General features: G+C 33.6%; 2 protein-coding genes across 2 annotated transcripts; one reads left to right on the forward strand and one right to left on the reverse strand.

Annotated features, from left to right (window-relative positions):
- Positions 1-5,354: 5,354 nt before the first annotated feature.
- Rab7 (RAS oncogene family member Rab7) lies at positions 5,355-7,199 on the reverse strand. The gene has a single exon (XM_089714270.1). The coding sequence runs from the start codon at positions 7,074-7,076 to the stop codon at positions 6,450-6,452; it is 627 nt and encodes a 208-aa protein (XP_089570396.1). The 5' UTR covers positions 7,077-7,199; the 3' UTR covers positions 5,355-6,449.
- A 270-nt stretch (positions 7,200-7,469) lies between these two features.
- Positions 7,470-15,541, forward strand: LOC149489616 (serine/threonine-protein kinase GA29083). The gene is made up of 14 exons (XM_089714274.1): positions 7,470-7,665; positions 7,750-7,968; positions 8,150-8,249; positions 8,335-8,529; positions 8,956-9,069; positions 9,705-9,892; positions 10,079-10,165; positions 10,480-10,634; positions 10,927-11,045; positions 11,286-11,385; positions 11,796-11,941; positions 12,345-12,494; positions 12,991-13,233; positions 14,200-15,541. The coding sequence occupies exons 2-14, from the start codon at positions 7,751-7,753 to the stop codon at positions 14,254-14,256; spliced, it is 1,872 nt and encodes a 623-aa protein (XP_089570400.1). The 5' UTR covers positions 7,470-7,665; position 7,750; the 3' UTR covers positions 14,257-15,541.
- The last annotated feature ends 147 nt before the right edge of the window (positions 15,542-15,688 follow it).

The raw sequence follows: 15,688 nt of genomic DNA on the forward strand, positions 1-15,688 counted from the left end.
TTGCAATCAAAATAATCAACTTTTATTAAACTTTTTTATTATAATGTAAAAACAAGTTATAAAATCACGAAACTCAAGTCTTACTTCTATCAGTCTGAATTATTTATCAAAGTTAATGTCATAAGAATTCTTAGTAAAATAAGGAACATACAAAAGAACAAGCTAATATTAATAACCCAATTATGGAATGTTATAATTAATAGCTCCATACAAAAATAGAAAATAAAAAATAAAATTATAAAGAAAAAGAAAAAATTTAATCAGAATTATGAAATAGCTTAAAGCAATTTCGTTTTGCTGTTAAGCAAAGCGACAGATTACATCCTAAACATTTTACTGATGTTTTTTTAGAACATCCTTCATTTCTACAACGACTCTGAGTTGTTAACATTTCTGGTAAATGATCAGTGCCATGCTTTCGTCTCAATTTAGAAGGCAAAGGCACTATTGGCGGACGCCTCTTTTTTACGTTTCTTCTTTCCTCCGGTTCACCACTATCATCCAGCAAATCATCCTCTCTGTAGAGATTCTCTTCTATTAGTCTTTCTGCTATCAGTCTTTTGAACTCTCTAAGTTGTACTATTTTATGTCTACGGATACCTTTTTCTATCTGTTCTTGTTTAAATTTAATCCATGAATTCGTGATAGATAAGTCCAAGCAATGGGATATGAACCTTACGGTCCATTTACGAGTTCGTGCTCTACTTGGGCATACTGCTATTAATCTGTCGGTTAAATCTACTCCGCCCATATTGCTATTATACTCTTTTATAACTTCGGGACGTGAAACAAATAAGTATTGTTTTGTTGATCTGTTGTATCTTCTACAGTCATCAAAATTTTCAGCAGCATGAATAGTGGACAGCAGTAACACAGATTTATTGTCCATCCATTTAGTGAATGCCACCTCCCCATCATTTCGGACTAGTACGTCACAACTCCCTCTTCCTTTCCTCATTAAAGTTTTATCATCGTCTATTTTATTGATTACTTCTTTTGGCACGCGATTTTTCATTATAGTTCCAGTACATTTTAAGCCTCTTTTAGCAAGTTCGTCTGCCAATCTAACCGTAGTAAAATATCTATCGAAATAAATCAAATGACCAGGCACTAAAGATTCAGTAAGTTTAAGTACAACGTTTTCACCTAAATGAAATTGGTTATCATATGCAAAAGTCTCTTTTCCTTGGTAAATAGTTAAATCGCAAACAAGACCATTTGGATTGGCCAAAACAAAAGCTTTCATACCAGTCGGATGGGGCTTGCCAGGGCAATACTGTCGTATTGGACAGGCCCCAGTAAATGGAATGATCATTTCATCTATAGAAATTTTCTGCTGCCTCCCTTGTGCTTTGCAGCCTTGGAGAATTCTATCTAATAGAGGACGAACTTTCCAAAGCTTGTCCTGTTTCCTCATATCCATAGTTATGTCATTATCAAAAACTACCTTCATTGAATTTCTCAACAAAAAATATCTGTCTCGCGTCATGGCTTGTGTAATCACAGGTAAAGCATATTTTTGGTTCCAGTAAATTCTGATTTGAGACAGTGGTAAGCACGCCATAAGTAATGTTATCCCAAAATAAATATAGCATTCTTCCCTAGTTAAATTAATACTTCTTCCAGTTTTTTCAATTGAAGTCTGATTAGTTTTTTGAACAATGGTATCGATCAAATTGTCGTCAATATACTCGTTAAGGTATTTCATTAAATCTTCGGAATTTACATTATTAGATGGATAAGAAGGCTCTTGCAAATGTGGCATTGACTTAGTAAAACTCCGTCTCCCCCAAAGTTCTTCATTTTCTGGAGTAACTGGAAATCTTTGGGCCCTGCCGCCTCGAGTAAGTACTCTACCTCGAGAACGATAACCACCTGCATAAAAATAAATAAATATTTAAGACATCGAAGAAATATTCATACCAAAAATATAAATTGTTAAAATACCTAAAACCTACCTCTAGTACGCACTCTTCTCAGGCTAGTTGCTATCTGTACTGGTTGCGGTGTGGCTTCTGGTTCGGCTTCAGATTCTGACGTTGTACTACAAAGGTGGTCTAAATCTTCTGGGAAGGGTTCGGCTGTATCCGAATCCTCATCTTCAAATTCAGATTCGTTTAAAATTGTTTCCAATTGTTCATCAGTCAATCCTAAATAGGAAAAAAAACAAATCAATGAAATTTTATAGGAAATCCGGGATAAAAAGTAACCTATGTGGTATTCAGAAACATAAGCTATAATACTACAAAGTTTCATCAAAATCCGTTTAGTAATTATAATGTGATTGAGTTACAACATCCAAACATCCAAAAGTTACATTTATAGTATTACTCTAAATAAATGCCGAATATCCTTTTTCCCGTACAAATTGAATATGCCTAATTATATAGCTAAAACCGAAAGTACTTTAAAACGAACATACTGATATTTGGCTAATTATTCAATCCAGACGATTAAGTTTTGATAAAACTATAACATTTACCTATAAACCATAACCATATCTCAATAATAAATAAAAAGTTAACACATTTTATAAACATTTAACACGAAAAAACAAGTTTTTGTTTACCTGCTGTTCGTTGGTGCTCCATTTTCAATCTTGAACACTGCCCGAAAGAAGAAATATCTGTTCTCTGATTGGCTTAACCAATAGTAACTGTTTTTTGCTGTCAATTTTGTCATTGACAATGACGTTTGTGTGTTTCGGCGCCAAATTTTAAACGAAAATCTAATTTGTGTGTTACAAAGAACATGCGGTCATCATACAAGTGTACTGAGAAAAATGTCGGGACTTCATCATGTCGGACAAATTGTTCTGTTTAAAGGATGCTAGGACTTAGGAGGATATATCTGTAGACTGCAGCTAGTCTACGTACTAGGGACAGACGTTGGAGTTTTTGGCTGTAGTAAGATACTTACACTATTTAATAAAATATAATATACAATACCTACTAAATATCTTACTTCTATTGTCAACTATTCCTGGCATGTTGTAGACACGTTTATTTTTTATGAAATGTGATAATTTTGTTGCGTTACGTCACGTTTAACGTACACGTAATAAACAAATTAAGTGTATCGAAAGATAGAGCTAGAACGAGACTTTAATTATTGGAGGTATAGTATATAGAGCAAAATGTAGAGTGTAGAACATTGAGTTAATATGTACTGTAGAAGTACTACGCTGCTACGCTGTGTTCTCCGGGTTTGAACTTCGTGTAAGTATATTCTGTAGGTACATACATTCGATACAGAAATCTAAATAGGTTTGCGCTCAATAAATATAATGTGTCTGAACTTGCAGTCAAAACTTCTTGCAGTCAAATAGTTACGCTGACTTTAATTTCCTAAAATAAGAAATTAATTTCGAATACATGTCTCTATTTAACTGAAAAGTAGTTTGGCTTATATTTTCAGAAAAGCTTTCCGAGCATTTTATACTTTGCAATTTTACATTATTAACTCCTAGTCTGCATTGTATATTAAAACTTTCTCTAAAAATGAAATCATTGCAATGGTTAAGATACTTGTAGCCGTAGGTACTTATATTGTCTCATGAAACCAACAGCGTGAAATAGGTCACGTTCGCTTCACAGTAGACAGTAGACACCAATATAGCACACACATAATTACTTTCAATTTCCAGGAGGTATAAGTATCAATCGTTGAAGTGTCTGCATATTAGAAATCTGGAATTACTGGGGAATATTTTTATGGAACTTGGTAGAGCAAGCAAAGGGGTAGATGGGCCACCTGATGATTGTGGACTGTGGTTAACTCTAGTGACACTGTCGGTGTTATCAGTGCTTGATTGGCCTTATAACGACTAATACAATATTATACTCTCTTATTTCGGAAGACCCCAATCATACCCCAATGTACCTAATATTGAGGAATTACATATTATTTGTATACGTAGTATATTATTATTAGTCTGTGATATTATGTTATAGGATTTACCTAATCTAGATATTTTGGCCTAATCTAGTTCAGTAGGTATATACATAAATCTTAATGTATATCTACTTAAGTATAAAAATTAACTCAAATTATTCAAACTGTATTTTATTTTGCCAAAAATCATAGTGCGTTGTCGAAGGAAAATAATAATATTATAATTATAATCATACTCTACGACGTGTTCTCTACATGTCGATTGTTGTTAAAAGTGCCATCTAGTGGCACTTACTTAAGTTTTGATAACAAACAGATCGCAAGTGTCCATACATTGCCGCTATTGGCTACTAGATGGCTCTGCACGAAATTAATATATTATTAATAGCAATAAATAATTTCCTCTTATTATAGGATTTTCATCGTGCAATAAAGGTACTTACATAGTGTTATTCTTATTTATAAAAAAACTAGCAAATTGATACTTGAGTAAGTAGGTCAAAGAGTTCCTCTGTGATTTGTTTAAGAAACCCACTCCACTCAACTTTTCAAGTTACCACTCAAGCAGTCAGCAGACATAACAATTAACATTATAGCGGATAATATGAAGGGAATAGTGTCGTGGTTTCATCTATAGCCGATTTCAATGAATATTACGTATATTTCATTCATATAATTTCAAATCAGCATGCCATCAGCCTGCATAGCATAGTTAACTCATGACTGACAGATGTTAAGATTACACATCTGCATAATATATTATTCTACAGATTCTCTACCATTTTTGAATTAAATACTGAAACCAAATAAGTATTTGTGGTTTTTCCATCAAAGGTTTCACAATTAGTATCTATTTTCGGCTAGAATATCGATTACCTACAAGGTTGTTGCTCTGTCACTTATTACTATCATTCAAGCTATCATTGCAATATTAATTATTTAAGACTTAAGTGAATCATACTCTCCAACATGTCAAGGATATCTATTCATTTGTCATGTTCTATATTACTTGCTCTGGCCTCTGTGGTCATGTTAGATATATACATAAATGGAGGGGGAAATCCTCATTCGTGTCATCAATCTTGTGTACTTATTTGTTTTATCTGTACAATGTCGCATCGTATTATTGAAAAGAAGAATATTTCAGAACATTATATGACATGATGTTTGGATAGTTAGGTATTACATTTCTTATTTAATCAGCCACCAAGTTTCTGCATAAACTCAAAATCCAATGATTGAAAAGATTCAAGATATTCATAATTGTACTGTGACATCACAACTACTTCAAAGTCTATTAAGTATAATAAGATTAGTTCTATATATAGCAGAGAATAGATGTATTATATAAATATGTATAATAAGGTCTCGGTTAAATGTATAATAGCATTGTTAAACAGTATGAAGAAATATTTTATTAAATAAGATATATTACTTAAGCTAAAAATATAAGAAAATACTTATGAGTTTTTAAATTTTATTGATATAAAATTAAAAGCAAACATTATTACAGCATAAGTCATATATCATATCTGCTATAAATAACTAAGTCATATTTATATGTTTTTTTTTTCTGTTTATAATAAACATTTTTCTCCTAATAAAGCAGCCATGAAATTACAGTTTTAATCACAATTTTATATTTTTGCTTTCAACCAAATTATGTTTCCATAACCTTTTGTAAATTGTCTTAACTAAGGCCGTTGCTGTGTTGGTGCTTAATAGCTAATCTACAACACTCAAATCTTTAATGCAAGCTGTATACAAACACCACTTGCAATATTATATTTAATATACCCTTAATAAAAGTTTAATTTATCATTTATGAAAATCACCCTACAGTGCCCATTTTAATATGAATTATAAAAATGCTGAGTAATATTACCATTACTTCTTGATTAACTACTTAAATCTAATTTTAAAAATCCAAATATATACAGAAATATTTAATGTTTAAGATAAACATGACTGTATTTAATTTGCATTTATTTTTAAAATGAGTAGGTGCCTTTTGGCAGATCTTACACGAGTATCCAATGCTGTTTAAAAATATATTTATTTAAAACCAATTTGTAAGGCTCTTTATAGGCAAATATGATGTTCAATATATCACATTTTTAAGAATATAATACCCATTAAATTCTTTATAAATATACCAGGAATGACAACAACAATAACTTACTGGGTTTTAAATACATAGCATATACTGTTTTTCAGTATAACAATCAAATACATTATAAATGTTATAAACTAATAACAAGATAGAAATTAGTATCTATAAAATGTACCAAGGTTCATGAAATTCTATTAATAAGAAAGAAAAATGTGAACATGCTAAACACATAATTTGGAAGTGCAAGATTATGCATAATATATAAGTGCAATAAAAAAGGAACAGCCAAATTGATAATGTTTCATTCACACCTGTACATTTTTACATGATGTTACAAAAATTGAAGTAATAACTGCTTATGATTATAATATTCTAATGTATCAGTTTTATATAAAATAGTGGGACACTTATGTATTGCTATTATTGGAAGTTTGATGATAGCCTAACAAGCACAGTTATCTCCATCTCTGTTGCGACCATTGTCATTGGCATTTAATTTGATCTGATCTGGAAACTCATTGTAGAGTTCAGCTTCGGTCTCTTGGGCTAGAGCATTGCGTGCTATGGTTTGGAATGCTAGCTCTACGTTCACAGCTTCTTTGGCACTGGTTTCAAAATATGGGATATCATTTTTGCTTTGACACCATTGCTGGGCTCGTTTAGCTGAAACGGCACGATTATCCAAATCCACTTTATTACCTAGGATCACAAAGGGGAAGTTCTCTGGGTCACGAGGCGACGCCTGTATCAGAAATTCATCTCGCCAACTCTCCAAGGACTTGAACGTGTTCGGGGCCGTTACGTCAAACACTAATACGCAACAATCCGCCCCACGGTAGAACGCCACCCCCAATGACTGGAAACGCTCTTGACCAGCAGTGTCCCAAATTTGCATTGTGACAATCCTATCGTCAACGATTACCTCCTTCGTGAGAAAATCTGCGCCTATTGTAGCCTTGTACTGATTGGAAAATTTCTTGTTGACAAACTGATTCATTAGCGAAGTTTTCCCGACTCCACTGTCACCCAAAATGATTACCTTCAAAAGGACCTTTTTTCGTGAGGACATTTTGCACAAAGAAATTTATTAACAATTAAAAAACAAAATTATTTATCGCTCTTTGTCTGAATGATCCAAACTGTGAAGGTATTTTTGACATTAAACGGAATAGATAAATGCGTCATCTGCACGGTGCACAGTATACAAATATTGCCACATAAAATTGCTGTCTGTCCAATACTAAAATAATTATAAATCACTAATATTTTATCATGCATGCTATGAAAGAAAATAGAAAAATCTGAATTAACGCATTTTTAAACATTACTGTAGAAATTATGTAGTATTGAAATGAACTAGATATTTTTCTTCGTTTTTTATCTCTGACACTTTAAATAGTATGTGATATTACCTGCTCTGTGGTATGTGAAACATCTGTGATCTGTTTCCATTTCTAATTTCTATTTATTATCTGCGAAATGCACTGATTTCCGTAGATTTCCGTGTTTCTTGAAATCCTATATTGTTTCATTTTATTTAGTTTTTTAAAAGTGATATTCATATTTCCTCCGAAGAAATGCGATGTTAATTGGTTCAAATATGTTTTAGAATTTGAAAGTAAAACATCAATTAGTTACAAAAAAAGGATAGGAAAGAGGTGAGGTCAACCCGAATAATTGTGAATCGTGTTAAATCGTCCGTTAGCAGAATTATTACTCAGACTTTTTTGCTAATGTTCCAGGATGGAGAATAATTTAAGTCGGAGTGGTAGCCGCTCGAGCTCAGTATGTGAACTCGAAAAGGACCTCAGTGATATGGAAATTATGAAAACTAGGACGAACCGAAGGAATGTAATTCTTCGAACACCACTAGCACGAAAAGCGAAAAGAATAAGATTTTTTCGAAATGGTGACAAATTTTATTCCGGAGTTATAATTCCAGTCTTGCCAGAAAGATACAGGTATAATTGGTATTACAATAAAACTTTCAATCAATATTTATTATAAACTTTCACTTTTCATCAATGGATTTGCCTTCACCAAATTGCAAACAACTGTGAAACATGCTCATTAACTTTGCGTTATTATTTATTATAGATTTTTTGACCTAAAATAAATGCTTATAATTCCAATTTATTACAGATCATTTGATAGTTTAACTGCAGATTTGACTAGAGTTTTAGTTGACAATGTGACACTGCCTAGTGGAGTCCGAACAATATATTCACTTGAAGGTAGAAAAGTAAGTTTTAAAAACTATATCACCTATTATATCTAATGTTTTCTTTATCTTTTACAAATTGTTAATTTTTATTAATACATTTTAGATAGGAAAACTAGATGATTTAGAAGATGGGCAATCATATGTTTGTAGTGGGTTTGGTGAACCATTCAAGCGATTGGACTATGAAGCTAGTGCTGTGACTCCACAATCTTTTAGATTAAGTGGACCAGAGTCTCTGAGTGATAGTGCAAGTCCATCTCCAGCCAGGGCAAACAACAGATTGTCCCGATATTTACAGGTTAATAGCTTTTATCATTTTTAAGTACCAGTTATAAGCTTTGTTTGAGTACTTTTCAAATGAGGTTATTGACCCAGCTAAGTTATCAGCAGGATTACTATTTGAATGAGATAATGTGTTACTCATTTGAATATGAGAAATATAAAAAAAAAACCAGTGAGTACAGTTTTTTGGAAAAGAATTAGTTTATAGCATAGATCTAATAAGAAAATTTTTAATATGTTAATCCAACAGCTTTAGAGGTTGTATTTTACCTCATACAAAGAGTAATTAAATGTTTACTCCGTTCAAAAGTTTTGTAATATGGTTGCAAATAATTATCTTTAGTAAATTCTACTGTTAACCCTACTTATTCTAACTATAACTATTTAGAAAAAATAGTAGTATTACACCTGTCAACATACTCAAGATATACATTAATTTTAGACAAACGGTAGCAGTACAACTGGCAATGGATCACCTAGAGTAAGCCCAGCAGGTGATAATGTAGTCCGGCCACGCATAGTTACAATTATTAGGAATGGGGTCAAACCCCGCAAGGTAACTTGAACAAATTTATGAAGTGAAACTTCTATAGGCACGTTGAGAGGGCCTTTGACACACTAGACGGAAACTCCGTCGCCGAACTTCCGCGGCGGTCAATCCGTTCTATACGGTACCAGCCACACTGAATATTCAGTGGCAGATCATCAGTCGGCTAACTGCGCTTATACGGTGTGGTCGTCACTGCGAGTTATCCGCTGAATGTGGCGCGATGCATACAAATACCTGTAATGCGACGTTGCCGATCTTACGCTGACGGAAGATCGGTGCGCGGACGACCGATCAGACGCGAGCGAGTGACGGTCCGCTCGGAACGCGGGATCATCCGCGACGGAACGACCGATCTTCCGCGTAGTGTGCCCGTTATTTGTATTTTATATGCAATAACATGTATTGGCGTTCCGCCGCGGAAGTTCGGCGACGGAGTTTCCGTCTAGTGTGGCAAAGGCCTAAAAGTTTAAGACGCGTCGTGGCAATACCGTCACATCATGGAGTAAGGCGACTATTTTGGTAACTTTGAATCTTGACAAAGAAGTTTCACTTCTGACACGTATACTCTGCACGCACACTTTTGTTTGAAATTCATATATTAAATATAACTTTATAACCTATTTTTGTAAAATAATTTGTAGGTATGCAGATTGCTATTGAATAAACGCAATAGTCCAACTCTGGAACATGCCTTAGCTGCAATCACTGAGTGCATTAAACTTGACACGGGCTGTGTACGCAAAGTGTTTACACAGTCTGGCTCCCCTGTCACTGCGTTAAATCAGTTCTTTGAAGAGGAAGATGTATTCTTTGCTTATGGAAATGAAAGGTAAAATTTTAGTACTTATTATTATAATCAAACTACTTTTAATTCCGCTGTAAGAACACTTCATGTAGGATGTCACATCACATGTTCAATTTTTGATGCAAAGACATCTTGGTTTCTTTTTACGAGTTAGAGCAAGTAAAACGGGAACCAAACAATGATACCAAATGAATTAATTATTTTTAACAGGGTTAACCAAGAAGATTTTGAATTGGAGTTTGAGGAAAGCAAAGCTGTCCTACAGTGTAGAAAAACACCCATCACAAGAAATTCAAGGTAAATTATTTTAGTTTATTTAATAAAAAAGGTTTCTGGTTACATTTTTCTTAATTATTTCAAACTAGAGGTCCGCCCCGGCTTCGCCCGTGGTACATATTACGCAATAAAAGGTAGCCTATGTCCTTTCTCGGGTATCAAAATATCTCCATACCAAATTTCATGCAAATTGGTTCAGTAGTTTAGGCGTGATTGAGTAACAGACAGACAGACAGAGTTACTTTCGCATTTATAATATTAGTATGGATTTGCCGCACATTTGCTATCAGTATTATGCACTATACAGCTATAAATTTATTTCTCATGTTATATAGATCGGGACCTAAACCTCGAATGCCAGTTAAAGCTGGTGGGGCAGCTCGTAAAGAGAACGAAGCGAGCGGTGCGGTGGGTGACAACGAACAGTCGCCGCTGGCTAATCTCTTACCACAGCCGCTGCGTCTCAAGTACAATGTGGGCAAAATTATAGGTTAGTTTTATCGTTCTGGTGATCTTTTTTTCATAATGAGTGCTTTTCATTAAATTGTGTGATTTTAAAGTATATTTATGAAAGGTGGAGAAAGTTGAAAAATGGACAAAATTAATGATTTAATCAATTAATGTTGTTGATGATTACTCAAAATACTGTATTTGAATTTGTTTGCTAAGAAATAAGAATATTTATAGTAACTAAACAACTTAATCAAGTAATCAAGTAATATTTAAAAAAAATCTCATTTTTTGTGTGTGGATTATAATGTATATTTTGTTATATTGCACAGGTGACGGCAACTTCGCAGTTGTTAGAATATGTACAGACAAAACCTCAGGCAAAGACTATGCTCTGAAAGTAATTGATAAAGCCAAGTGTAAAGGAAAAGAACACTACGTAGAAGCAGAGGTAAAGTTATTATTATCTATTAACTAAGTTAATTTGTTTTTGAAGTGAAACTTCTAAAGGCGCGTTGAGAGTAAAATTTCAAGGTCGCGTCATGGCAATACCGTCACGTCATGGAGTAAGGCGACGATTTTGATATCTTTGTATCTTTTCAAAGAAGTTTCACATCTGACACGTGTCCTTGGCACACACGATCTTTTTAATACTAAATGGTTAATAAATTGTTCTATTTACATTACATAGGTAAGAGTAATGAGAAAGCTCTGTCATCCACGCATTGTGTCACTCATTGAAGAGCAGGACAGTCCTGAATGGCTATTCCTTGTAATGGAATTAGTCAGCGGTATGTATTATTAATTTATTATGTATACTTAATATTGTAATTGTTTCATGATTCATTTTTTTATTCAAACCTTAACAATATCAACCATTCACAATAAAAATATAATACTTACTTAAATTAATATGTATCTGATTAAAGACGGGTACAATTTCAATTTTTTTAAATGTCTACTAATAAATAACTTAGTGACCAGATTTTAATACAGAAATTTTAAATGTAAATACACTTTTTTGTATTAAAATGTACATATTTTATAATTCAATCGTGTAGTAAATACCTACCTATTAGAATAAAAATTCTCATGTAATAGCAATGGTAATGAAATAGTTATTTTCAAAATAATATTTATTTAATATGAATATTTCCTAATAATATAACATATTAACATAGCACATGATTTATATTTTTAGGAGGAGACTTATTCGATAGTATCGCGGCCGCTTCTAAATTTTCCGAACCGCAAGCGCGTTTGCTAATTGGTCACTTAACATCCGCTATCGCATATCTACACTCGCTTTCCATTGTGCATCGAGACATCAAACCCGAAAACCTTCTGGTAAGACGTTCATTTTCACGGTCTTATCATTTAATAACACTAATAAATATGTGTATTATATGGTGTAAATATATATGAAAATCATCAAAATTAATGAAGTGTTTAAACTTTAAATGTTAATTAACATATTAATTATGATATTCTTTCCTAATTTTCAAACTTCATTGTCAAAATTTTATCAATAAATTATAATATTATTTTGCTATCTTTATTGAAGTGAAAACTTCTTTAGCGGCGTTGGGTATAAAATCTTAAACTCGCGTCAGGACACGTGGCCTGATCGAAAAGCGTAAGCGTAAGACGGGCGTTAATAATCAAGTTTTCACTTCTGCCGGCACTCCTAGAGTGAAACCCGTCTTTTTTCTTATATGATCATTGTATATGATATGTTTTTTGTGTAAAGGTGGAAGTAGGATCAGATGGCAGTATACGTGGGCTGAAGCTGGCTGACTTCGGCCTGGCCGTCGAAGTGTGGAGACCATTACACGCGGTCTGCGGTACTCCTACTTATGTCGCACCTGAGATCTTACTCGAGACTGGATATGGTCTTAAAGTGAGTTATCTAGGTTTAACTTTGTTGATTAATTTTATTTTATAGAGATTTAGTTAGCAAGAGCTACACATGATTATTAGTGATTAGATTTTCCACACTTTACCACTTTTATTGTTAGTCCCAATTATTATAAGTTGAATAATTGCATAATAATGAGACATCAAAATGTGCCTTATTCATCACTTATAATGATCTTTTTGCTTATTTACCTTGTACCATGGTAGCCTGGAAGAGATCACTATTAAGTGATAAGGCTGCCAAAATAGTTGTACTCTATTCTATCTGTAAGTAGTTCTAAGGTTTCCTATTTGAACAACTATTAAAGAGTTAAATAAATAAATAAATTATTCTTTTGTCATTTAATTTATATATGCACATCACACAAATTAATCATATTCCTCATGGTCATAGTATGAATTAACAAAAGTGTTAGTCTTTTGTTTGCACCCTAATAAATATTCCATTACGCAAGCTTTACAAAGCGAATATCCATCAGATCGACGTGTGGGCGGCGGGCGTGATCCTGTACATCCTCCTCTGCGGGTTCCCGCCGTTCTCGTCCCCGGACGGCGACCAGGAGAAGCTGTTCGACGCGATCCTGTCGGCGCGGCTCGAGTTCCCCGCGCCGCACTGGGAGCGCGTGTCGGCGGGCGCTATAGACCTCGTCGCGAACATGCTGCGGCCCCAGCCCGAGCTGCGCTTCGCCGCTGAGGACGTGCTCGACCATGCGTGGATGTCGGTGAGAACTTGGGATAAATCGCTCTGTTAGTTGTTACCACATGAAAGAGTATAGGTATAGTTCGATTCAAACTTCGGAAGTTAAGTGCAGACACACCCCGGACACTCCATACAAAATTATCGTTTTGACAGTCACACTGTAGAGACTGCAAATGTGTGTGTTAACGCTTTATGGTTGGCACATTTAACTAGCGTAAAAAAAATTCGCGTTTTTCTGATAAAATACATCCGTAAACAGCACAATATCTAACCATTTTCTACGAAAAACGATAGTTAATCACAAATCCAAAAATATAAAATTACTTTAAGTAAATTTGATTAATGTTGTCAATCTTCGTTGCGTATCGTCCCTGTAGAAAAATGTGGACCATTTTAAGACTGATATTGCGGGGTGAGGTAAGTGTTTAATTTTGGCGGGAGGCGGAGAGTGACCGTTCTGTAGCGTTTAGCTACTATTATGTATTCTATGGTGCAGGTGCAACTGCGGATGCGCACAGCCCCCCTAGACAAGTGGCTTTCTATTAGCGTAAAGTTCAATGGAATAGATTATGAATGTATGAGATTGACGTTTGATTACGACGACGACGACGATTGATTACGTCAATCTCATACATTCATAATCTATTCTATTGAACTTTACGCTAATAGAAAGTCACTTGTCTAGGGGGGCTGGTCTCTTAACGTCCCGTCTCTAAGGCCGGTTGCAGAGCTTCACAGGCCAATCAGCGCGACTAACGTACGCACTGATGGTCGGTGAAGCTCTGCAACCGGCCTTATATACCTACTTAAAATTGTTTTCTTGCGCATCGGATCGTACGATGTTCCGAGCCGCTATTAAGTTTGAATTGTATGTAGTGATTTTATTAGTAGAAATTTATTTTCTACACCGTAAATTTAGTAGTATTTTTAATCTAAAGTCATATTCATAATGAATTATTTTCCATATAAATTTCAATATTCGTTGCAGGATGACTATGATGAAATGTGTGACTTCCGCTCTTGGTACGACGAGGATTCCTCATAGCTACAGGACGTCCACGCTAATGTGAATGCGGCTATGTGACGGCTTAAATCAAATACACGCGATTTTTGCTAAGGTTTAGTGCCGCGCTCTTATTTCTGCATGCCTTGTCATATATTATAAACACCAATAATACCAAAGTTATTCCGTAATATACTGAAAAATGGACAACGATGCTGCTTGCATGTGTTCAATTTTTAATAAAAGCGTTTCGATCAATTTTTAATGCGGCAGCGTCGTTATGGTCAATTCGATTTTTATATTCAGTGTTTCTCCAATTGATACAATTGTTAAGTGATCATCAAATGAACTTCTTTTTTTATTTATTTTCTTAATGTAATATCTTTCCATAGTTAGTATTTATGTGGCTGTAAAACCAGTTTCTTTAGTATTATTTAGCTTTATATTTATGAATCAGATGATAGCTACTGCATTTAAGTGATCTTTTATTGAATATTCATATTAGATTTGTTTCTATGTTTGTTTTTGAAATTTAGAGTCGTAGAAAGGTTTTTTTTATTATAAATTGACATTAATTTAAGCCTGAAGACTGTTGATATGCGCGGAATTATTGTAAAATCATTCACCTGCATTAAGACAAAGCTGATTCTAGTTGCTTTCTGTCATTGTCTTCACTGGTGCATCTTTATTTTGCAAAAATTCTCATCTTAAAATAGGTTAAAAAAATGTAATTTATATTTTATGTTACTGTAATAAATAGTAATATATGTTCTTATTATGAATAAACACCTCTTAAATTTATTTATTGCACATGCTTATTAGTTGGAAGTATTGTATAATTATTGCTAGGCAAACAGGTACAATTAATATTTGTGTTGAGAAAAATGTCACATTCCTCATAGCTTTCCATAGTATTATAAAATCTGCCTCTTTTTGAATGCTCAAAGATTTCGAAAGTGCAATAGGGATTGTACTTGTGCCAAATGATATCATCTTCAAAATTATGGATCATCTCGATTTTTCTCATTTTTATATTGGTTTAATAATTTATAAAATACCCATGAGATGACCTTCCTAAATATGTGCATTTTTAATGACATTCCCATTAATCTAACCTTAATGGTTAGATTGTAAAAATGTGTGGACAATAAAAATTCTTAATGGCGATAGACATCCCTCAATATTTTTAGACCTTCATTTGCAATAATATATATTTAATGTGATATACAACATAAAGCATATATAAATGTACTGTATGATTACTTTCATTGTCATATTGTCACTCATTGAAATTTATTTGCTTATTAATAAATTATTTATTAAAATACCTAGTCATTTCATTTTATCCAAAAAATGTATTAATTACCAGACTACAAGTTTCATGATCTGTTTGATAAAAAATATAGAAGTACTAGCAGTCCGCCCCGGCTTCGCCCGTGGTACATGTTTACATTTTCTCTCCATAAGAACCATC

Source organism: Colias philodice, chromosome 3 (assembly GCF_061535455.1).
Source record: "Colias philodice isolate Cphi_HAF_F1 chromosome 3, ilColPhil1 Martin Lab GWU primary, whole genome shotgun sequence".
Classification (NCBI taxonomy): domain Eukaryota; kingdom Metazoa; phylum Arthropoda; class Insecta; order Lepidoptera; family Pieridae; genus Colias; species Colias philodice.